The sequence below is a fragment of the Alosa pseudoharengus genome, unplaced genomic scaffold, assembly GCF_046254945.1.
Source record: "Alosa pseudoharengus isolate Yale_2024_CS ecotype anadromous, Long Island Sound unplaced genomic scaffold, YU_APseudo_1.1 YU_APseudo_1.1_scf_24, whole genome shotgun sequence".
NCBI lineage: Eukaryota > Metazoa > Chordata > Actinopteri > Clupeiformes > Clupeidae > Alosa > Alosa pseudoharengus.
The window spans coordinates 18725705-18735658 of record NW_027468689.1 but is presented as its reverse complement, the minus strand read 5'-3'; the positions used below and the strand labels follow the sequence as shown (position 1 = coordinate 18735658).

At 42.6% G+C, this 9954-nt stretch overlaps 1 protein-coding gene across 1 annotated transcript; it reads right to left on the bottom strand.

Annotated features, from left to right (window-relative positions):
* Window positions 1-98: 98 nt before the first annotated feature.
* On the bottom strand, window positions 99-8800 carry tbx19 (T-box transcription factor 19). The gene is made up of 8 exons (XM_076302505.1): window positions 8592-8800; window positions 7065-7329; window positions 4097-4231; window positions 3100-3161; window positions 2050-2111; window positions 1757-1933; window positions 720-864; window positions 99-336 (listed from the first exon to the last, which is right to left on the bottom strand). Exons 1-8 carry the CDS (start codon window positions 8798-8800, stop codon window positions 99-101), a joined length of 1293 nt encoding a protein of 430 aa, XP_076158620.1.
* Window positions 8801-9954: the final 1154 nt, after the last annotated feature.

The window sequence follows — 9954 nt, the reverse complement described above, 5'->3', positions numbered from 1 at the left end:
GGGAATGAAGCGTGATCATTTTATCATTTTATCTGCTAGCTCCTCTAATCCATTGCAGGAGAAACACTCCATAGTAAACGCTCAGGGGCTATGACCAATCAAAATGAGTGGGTGGAGACACAAGACCAACCTGGCCCACCCAGCCTGACATGGCTTGATGGTATTTCGCCACCTTCAATACTGGTTGACCTGTGACCTTGGAGTAGGGAGCATGGTGAAGAGGAATCCTCATGCCCATCCACCCTCCCCTCATGGCCTTGGCTGCTGCTCACTGGTCCCCCTGCTGCGTTGGAAGACACGCTGCAGCCACTCACCGTCCAGAGGCAGGGGTACTGACTAGGGAAAGAAAAGGTCATTATTATTATTATGAAGCTGCATTGACTGCAATTCTGCATACTTTTGTGGCTTAATGGCTAAAGGGCCATTCACACCGAGAACGATAACTATAATGATGACAATGTGAAGAGCGATATTGTTGAGAACGATAAAACAGCCCATCAGAATCCATTACATTTTAGCAGTCACATTCATCAACACAAGGAGAGACTTTCCTTATTGTTGGTTAGTGTGGACGCTTTTATAGTTATCTTTACTGGTGTAAACGGCCCTTAAAACTGTTGTGCATTCATATGATACAAATTATAAAGTAACTGCTATGTCCCTGAGACTGTGACTGTCCTACATGTAATGTTTATCCTGTGTGGGGCATGGCAGTGTACCTGCTGGGTCCAGGGGAGGGTGAGGTGGCTGGTGGGATGGGTAACACGCCAAGGGCTCCAGAGGGGGACATGGAGACACCTCCCCAGCTGTCATGGCCAGAGAACACCTGTCGTGTGCCTGGACTCAGAGTGTCAGAGATGGAAACTGTGGAAAGACAAGTGTGGGTGTGAGATGGGGGGGGGTTATGGACCCTTTCAACAAGGTAAACAAAAACAATGCTTGAACATTCTATTTGGGCCCCAATCTACTTCCTCTGCATTAAGATAACATATGGAATGTTAAAAAGGAAGTCTTGTGGGGCCAACTATGATGCTGATAATGGAACTCTCTTGAAAGGGTCCATAGTAATATGACCGGTCTTTCTATTTCGTTATTGATGAGTAATATGTGATTAATTTATTAATATATGCATATCCCTCGGTTGGAAAAACAGAAGAGATGGTGCTGGTCTGGTTCAGATTACGGCTATTACTTTTGTTTATCACACCTGTATGATGTCTGAAAACTTTTGGCTTTTTTTTGCAAAAATCAGATGTTACAAACATATATGTACACCATCAGCAATCCCCTATAGTTTGCCCATCAAAATGCTTCATTTAGAGTGCTAAATATTAGCATGTTTGGCTAAGTAGCTGTCCATGGTCCTGGGATGCCTATAACATGGGTGATGTACTATACACTTACACCCCCTATGGATAATGTGTTCAAAATAAATAGGAGTGGGAATATTTTGCTATGTCGGAACACATGACACGGTGGATGGGTAAGAGAGGATGTCGACCTTGTAAGTGTGGTAAGTGACGGCAGTCAACGGGACATTTTCTTTCTTTCAAACATAGGACAGATCATAGACTGTATATATAGTTCTATATACAGTCTATGGGACAGATGTTAAGTTCCGAGAGCTATAGATAAGGCGTTTCCCCACATCGTGGCCAATCAACAATTCAAGCCTATTTGCAAAAACAAAATCACCAACAAAGCGACCCTTGTGGGCAAAAAACATCACCAACAAAACAGCCTGAATTGGTCTCACCAGAGGAGTGTGAGCGGTGGTGGAGGTACGTGGAGGGGTAGGGGGCTGAGCGGTGCCCGTGCAGGCTGGGGTAGGGCTTGTACCCGTGGTGCGGGGCAAGAGGCAGGCCCCCGGGGTAGGGGAAGTTACCCCCTCCAGAGGAGCACAAGGACTCCGGATTAGAGATAAACCAGCCACCTACAATAACACATCCAATAGCACAACAGTCAAGAATCGTAGACTTATGTGTATATGATTGCACACACACACACACAGACTTTACTTTTAAAGTCAAATATGTATGCATAACCTACAGTGAGGGATCCCAACATGTTGATTGTCAGGAGCAGTTTCCAGAATGCCCTTTGGGTGGTTCCTGTGGTCAGTGAAGGCGGAAGTACATCCAGTCAAGTACAATGTCTTTGCAACACATTGATATCAATACACCCTATCGGTGGCAGAAGATTTACAGTAAATGTATTTTAAAACACCTGCTTCTAATAAAGTGGGCTAAGCTGAGTAAAATGGAAAAAGTAATTATGAACGCGGTTATAATGATATTCAGAAATGAATGAAAGTATGAGATGGAATGCAGTATAATGTGTTGTGGGAGATGGCAGGAATGCTTCTCTAATGTGGTAATGGCTGACAGTGTTAGCACATGGTTGTGACTGGATTTAGGCTTGAACAGTCTTCCAATCGAATGTGTGTGTGTGTGTGTTTACGTGTTTGTTTGATGGGCACATGCTTGTACGTGTATGCATGTGTGTTTAAAATCCCAGGAATCATTCCTTGTATAAATGTCTGTGTGTGTGTGTGTGTGTGTGTGTGTGTGTGTGTGTGTGTGTGTGTGTGTGCTTGAATGTGTGCAAGTGTATTATCTCAGACACTTTAGAAGCTTCCTTTTTCTCTCTCTCCCTCTCTTTCACACACACACACACACACACACACACACACACACACACACACACACACACACACACACACACAATCATGCACACACACTTCACACTATCTCTCCAACGAGCTCCTTGCTCACACATATCACCGGACGCTTAAGTGTTTAATAATGATACTCTAATTGTTTTGTGATTTCACATAGTCACACTAACTTCCCTTCAGCATTTTTCTCAATGATATCATCTGCCCTATTGTTACACTGAATAACACACTGTATTTGCCCTAGAGGAATGCCCAAAATAACATAAAAACACATTTAACACACTCTTTGATACTGATCTCTTGTTATTTGGTAAGGGATGTCTCAATTGTAAAACATATAAAGAGAAAAGAAATGGGCTAGCTTCCAGCAGAGAAAACCAATTGCACTTTACCCAGTGAGATCTGAATGTAGTTGTCTGTACCTTTCTTTGGCATCCAGAAAAGCCTTTGCAAAAGGATTATGTTTGATCTTCAGAGCTGTTATCTGACAGAAGAAGATTGATTATTTAGTCGTAATTTTTGTTAATGTAGTAGACATAAACAGTCTCCCTTAATACCTTTGTAACGCTACTCAGTAACATACTTCCTAATTGAAAATAGGCATTCTGTTAGCCTGGGTGAACCCAGATGAACCTGTTAGCAAATTTGAATATGCGCTGCAGGTCGGTCTGGAAAGGATCCCTTTGACGTCCGAATCACCAAAAACCCAGCAACATGCATTTTCTATGGCACTGAGTCAACAATTGCATTTGAAAACCTTTGTTAAAGGCACACTATGCAGGTTTTTTAGCTTAATATGCAAGTTTTTTAGCTGAATTTACCTTTATTTAACAGCTTCAGAGTCATTGGAATGGTTATATGACTTTTTTTGGGTTGAATGGTGGCCGTCTCGTTTCCCCCTAGCGCCTGTGAGCGGAAAAACCACCCTTGCAACTGTGGGCCGGCGGGCCGATGGCCTCAGTGTCAGGAAGTATAACGAGTGTAACAAATTGCTTTACTGCATTCAAATACACATACACGCCATGCACAGGCTAGAAAAAGGTAGTGATGGAGTTTCTCAGACATTCGTCATGACAGAGCCAGCGAAAAAGAAGCAAAAACCGAGAAAACAGTAAGGAAATTGCCAATACTGCATAGTTTACCTTTAAGAAAGATATGATTGCTGCACTTCTGAAATTATTTGTTATTTAGAGTTTAATGCATAAATGTAAGTTTAATTTTACAGTTTGTTACCCCCCTGGGTGTCAGGACGTTCGGAAACGGGGGCCAATGGGATCCTTTCCAGATGGAACTGAAGGGAAAATTCAAATTTGGTAACAGGTTTGCCTGGGCTCACCCAGGCTAGCATTTTGTATAAATATAAAAAAAAGAGTTTGCTTGTTTTGCTTGTTTGCTGGTTTTGTTGTAGATGTTGCTTACCTCCTCATTCTGGTAGGCGGTGACTGCGATGAACTGGGTGTCCACAAAAGAAATATTGGTGACCATCCGGTGGTTGCCCCCAACACGGACTATGTGGATCTGTGGCTCATACTTATGCAGGGAGTTCAGCATTATCTGAAACACACACACGCATGCACGCAGGCACGCACACACACACAAGCACACACATACAGAACCAACGGAATTACAGTTAATATACAAACATAGACCAACACACACACTTTTTCATGATGAAATCATTTTAGAATCAATTAATCAATTAATTTACATTTCAGCTCAAAACACCTAAATGTTAGTATCAAATATTCCTTAAAAAAAAGTAGTCAATAACAATAAATATGATAAAATCATAACAGTAATTATTCAATCACATAACTAATAACAAGATATAGTAATACATAATAGCATAAATAGAAAAACTATAAAGAAATACTCTCTGTATGAAGTAATTATGTAAACATACAATTAGTGAGTGAATTATGAGAGCACGTAGCCCATCAGAGCAGTGCAGCAGTGTGGCACACAGCAGTGATGGTGTGCAGGTGTGAGCGTAAGTGTGCAGGTGGATGCTGACAGGGTCTTCCTCTCGGGAGCTGGGTGAGTGGTTTAGAACCCAAGCACTCTTAGGGGGTGATCAGACAGGACACGCTTTGCCAGTTGTAAAACGCGAGGTGCACTGTTTTTCATTTTTTTTTTTTTAAACGCAAATGACGTGGGGCGCTTTCCCCCTTTGAGTTGAACTTTTTTTAGTTAGAGGCGCTCAGGACGCCTCTGCAAAAGCACGAAGGCGCAGCAGGCGCACAAAATGTGAGGCGCTCTGGGCACATAAGTAGCGCACAAAACGCTTACTGCCAATAGATAGATAGATAGATAGATAGATTACTTTATTCATCCCCAAAGGGAAATTATGGTGTTACAGCAGCAATTAATAATATAAACATATATCACACATATACATACATACAAGTTAAAAAATAAATACAATGATATGGTCTCCGTTGAAGAGGTTGTAAACTGTGCATTGTCTCTCAGCATAAGATTTTCTCACGACACAAAGGGGAGTTATTGTAAATAGTTATGGCAATGGGCAGGAATGATTTTCTATAACGGTCCTTGTTACAGCGAAGTTGAAGCAACCTCCAGCTAAAAACGAATACGAAACAACATAAAAAAGTTGGATCTGTCCTGTCTGATCGTGATCTTACATGATTGAGAATAGAGAGCTCATCCCAAACAGAACAGAGGCTCATTAAGAATGGACCAACCCCAGTTCAAGGCCCAATGAATTTCGAGATTGGCTTTAAGATTATGACACACTGATTAGTGTATTTGTTAGCATCTACTGAAAAGTAAGCCCATTTTCTTGTGGCTGTGTTAAGGCTGAGATGGTAGGACTCTGTGTGGGCAATATGTGTGTTTGTGTGTGTGTGTGTGTGTGTGTGTGTGTGTGTGTGTGTGTGTGTGTGTGTGTGTGTGTGTGTGTGTCCTACATGATGGAAACGCACCTGCCAATTAAACAATTATGCAGATAGAAGGATGGGAATACAGGCGGGAGAGAGAGAGAGAGAGAGAGAGAGAGGAAACAAACTGTTTTCCATTCTAATTGAGAGTTTTACTTCACCTTTCACATCACAATGGCTGATGAGAAGCACACACTCATCTGCGTGGCACTGAGCAAGCGAGGGCTTTTTTCCCCTGTGCCCCCCCCCCCCCCCCACTTACTCCCTCCCTCCCCACCAATGCCTCAATATGTTGCCTTTTTTGCCTAAGGACTGATGGCGAAATTAATTTTACATAAATGCACACACAGACAGACATGCACAGACATACACACAGAATCTCCTTCTCTCACACACACACACTCACACACACACACACACACACACACACACACACACACACACACACACACACACACACACACACACACACATACACACAGAACCACACAAGGGTAATTACCATAATGCTCAACTAACCACAGCAATTATTTCATTTGGAGCTAGTTCTCACTCTCTCCAGTCTCCTGCCTGCCAACACTGCATTTAAACTGGTATGGGGGGGGGGGGGGGGGTAGTTGTTGGTGGTGATGGAGGTACGTGTGGGGTGAGGTAGGGGGGTATAGGTGCTAGATGCTAGTGGCTACCTCATGTAAATACTGTGATCGCTTGGACTCATGAGCCGTGTCTGAATGGGGTGTGCGGCCGAGTGGCTAAGCGCCTCAAAAAGAGCCAGTTAGCGAGGGGCACTGTGCACCAAGGGACCGAGGCGCACTCTCTTTAAACGGCAGGAAGTCCATTAACATAGGGAAAAGGGGGGGGGCAATTAAGAGATGTTTATTCCAGTTTACATGCATGCCCCCACCCTCCCCAGAACAAAAAGGCTCCATGGGTGAAGTGGGGGGCTGTGCTCTAATTGTGTACGTAAATGCACACTTGATATTTTCCCTGAAGGCCGGAGAAGGGCCTTGATTAAGGGTTGTGAACGAGGCTCCTAAAAGCCACAAGTACTCCCGAAGTCTGAAAGGTTATCAAAGACATTAAACAATGCAAGGTAATTTCAGCAGCTTTCTGAGCAAGCACAGATGATGGCTTTGGATGGAAAGATTAACCTGTTTCAGACAAAACAAAAGAAAGTCTGTGTCAATATCCCCTTGTCTACACAGACAAGAGAGAGAGAGAAGGAAAAGGGGAGAGGTGAGTGAGAGAAAGAGAGATTCTAACATTTTGATAGTGAATCATTGGTCTTGAATGTGAATGCCTCAATACCTAAGCCCTAGCAAAACGCTATATAAGCAATGTCAAGTCTGTGGAACAAACAGACAGAGACAGATAGATGAACAGACAGACAGATAGACAGACATACAGACAGACAGACAGATAGACGAACAGACAGACAGACAGACAGACAGAGAGAGACAGACATACACCCTTCCCAGCAGATGCACCTGGCCATTTCCATTGAGCTTGTTGGTGAGCTTGACCTTGCTGAAGGACACGGGAGCCTTCATCCAGTGAGCACCAAAGTTGGGCGAGTCGGGGTGGATGTAGACGCAGCTGTGGCTGTGGGGCTCTGGCTTGCCTGCCGGCACCCACTCCCCGTTCACGTACTTCCAGCGGTGGCCGTCGGCCGGGATGAAGTCCAGCAGGAAGGAGTACATGGCGTTGGGGTCCAGGCCTGAGACGCTCACCTTCAGGACTGGAAACATCCGCCTGATTTGGGTGTAGGGGGGAGCCAAAAGTGGGCAAAAGTATCAGAAATGGGGCGCTGGTAGTAGATAATCTTCCACACACAAAAAATCTACACTCAGTTTGTTGAATGACACATATGCAGCATACACACAAACATATTCATACATTACCTAATATATACATTTCATATTACCAAGCAGCACAATAATTCAAAGGTTTTGATATAATATACAGCCTACGTATCAAAATTTAGGAGACTATTCAAAATACAAAATAATCCCAAACATAGGAGACTGATTTTTATGTCAAGCTAGGTGTTTCGACAGACTAATTCCACACTACGTCTGAAACAAGGTTAGGGGTTAAGAAACTAAGGATACACACAAGGACACACACACATACACATTCATAAAAGCGTAAACACACACGAGCACACACACAAAACGCACCTGCAAAAACTTCATGAGGAGGTGTCTGCTGGTAATTGTGTTTGCATTATTATTATTCACGTTTATTCTGGATGAAAACAAGTTTCAAGTGTAGTTGTTGGGAAACATGCAAATGGAAGGACACCCACCTGCTGCCATGGCCCTTCACTACACCAAGCTGGTCAACACACCCTTCAATATGCTGCACGCCACGGCAGCCCCCATCCAAATAAATTACTCCACACTGTCCAGTAAACAGGGCCAAGGCTAATCATTGATCCCGTAAATAAATTAATTTATTGGGGGAAAAAAAGTCTGAGAGTGATAGTTTTTTTGAGTGCCACCAATTATTAGACTTTTCAAGTGTGTGTGTTTTTTCTCCCCGTTTTTCTCCCAGTCACTGAGGAGGCTATGTAGACTGTCTATTCCGACTAGTTTAATAATCTCATATCTCATATGATAACTTTCATCAATCATCAACCAAGTCTGTGAACGCACAATCCTGTATCTGCATGGGAGAGTATGTTTTACTTTTCATTAAAAAAAGAAAAACGAAAGACTGGAAGTTGCGCACATTTCAAATACTTGCTTTAGTCAATGAAATAACTACAAAAGGTGCAAGTGGTTAGGTGTGCTGAAATAATATTTTGGTTAATTGCACGTTTTCCGACTTTAACATAACATTCTTGAAATCATTAGGTATTTCGGCTCAGAGGATTTTTTTTTTTAGTAACAATGCTTGGAAACAACCTCGTCGTTTGGCTTCTGATGAGGAGGGACATTTGCACAGTCTGCTTAGCGAGTTTGAAAGAACGTTTTGTAGAAGATTTGTTGAAGAAGAAAAATAACACTCACCTGCCATTCTTAGTCACTATCATTTCGTTGGTGACTTCTTTGAATTTCCTCCAGAGCTCTGCCTCCTCCAGACTCACTTTCAGTTGCTTCTCTGTGGGATCGCCCTTCTCCCGACCGGCCTGGAGTTCGCTCTCGACAACGCTGAGCAGCCGGGTGATACAGCAGTCGTTTGCACCACCGGACCGACCACCCACCCCGCCATCTCCCATACTTGCTTCAACCTTCATAGAGAAAGTAACTTCAGAGGAAGTAAGTGTTAATCTGACCTAAAGTCCCGTTGGTGCGCAAAAAAAATGTAGGATGACAATGCCAAATTAGGCTCCCCTTAACGTTGTCATTATATTGCAATTTGAACGAGCGAGAGGTGTGTATTGTCGTAGAAAAGGATAATCATCTCGCTGAGATCTCGCATTTTTCACAGATATATGTAATAGGAAGACGCTGGCGCTCACTCCCACGGGAAGGGGGGCAATATGATCACGTGATCAGAGGCTTGGGCACGACATGGAAATGTGGTTACTTTCTTCTGACAGTATGGTTAGAATTCCACCCATGTTTTAACAACTTCATATATACGTTTAACACGTTTATTTTGTAAAGAGATTTTGTGATTATTTATGAAAAAAAAAAAACTTTTTTTTTTGTTTCTGCAGTTTATTCATTCCCTTTAGTTTTAGACACGAATGGAAAGAACATGTTTATGTTCATAAGGTGCACACATATTTTCCCCACTAACTTACATGAGTTACTGTAAAATATCCTACCCCGAAATATCCAACAAATATCCAAGTCTTTTTGTCTTCCTTTTCAGAACTCTGGACAGCGACTACAGAGAGACGTCCGGCAGGCTAAAAATCAAAACGAACTATTTCCCCAAATGTCATGTTCGGCTAATCTAAAAGACGAGTTGGTGGTTATTTAGATAAAACCTGTGGGCTAAAATAGTAAGGAATATATACATTTCATATTACCAAGCAGCACAATAATTCAAAGGTTTTGATATAATATACAGCCTACGTATCAAAATTTAGGAGACTATTCAAAATACAAAATAATCCCAAACATAGGAGACTGATTTTTATGTCAAGCTAGGTGTTTCGACAGACTAATTCCACACTACATCTGAAACAAGGTTAGGGGTTAAGAAACTCCATGTCACCCTAGACTACTGTTTACGGCGTAACTTTGCGCACGAACGAGTCACATTCGAGCAAGGTCCAGTGTTGCATAGGATGAATGACCCACTAAATTCAAACATACATCGATAACCCTTTTGCACAATATGCGAGTCAGGAGAGACAAAAAAGCACACGTTGTGTTCTGGTTTTCTGTTGAGAAAAAAGGAAATCTGAGACGCCCCAGG

Bases quoted from the DNA above. Each gene is read 5' to 3' on its own strand.
- tbx19 (XM_076302505.1), bottom strand. From the start codon at position 8,800: ATGGGAGATGGCGGGGTGGGTGGTCGGTCCGGTGGTGCAAACGACTGC. The intron at 7,330-8,591 runs GTGAGTGTTATT...CACCCAAATCAG, and splicing joins ATAGTGACTAAGAATGGCAG to GCGGATGTTTCCAGTCCTGA. The intron at 3,162-4,096 runs GTAAGCAACATC...TTCTTCTGTCAG, and splicing joins CCGCCTACCAGAATGAGGAG to ATAACAGCTCTGAAGATCAA.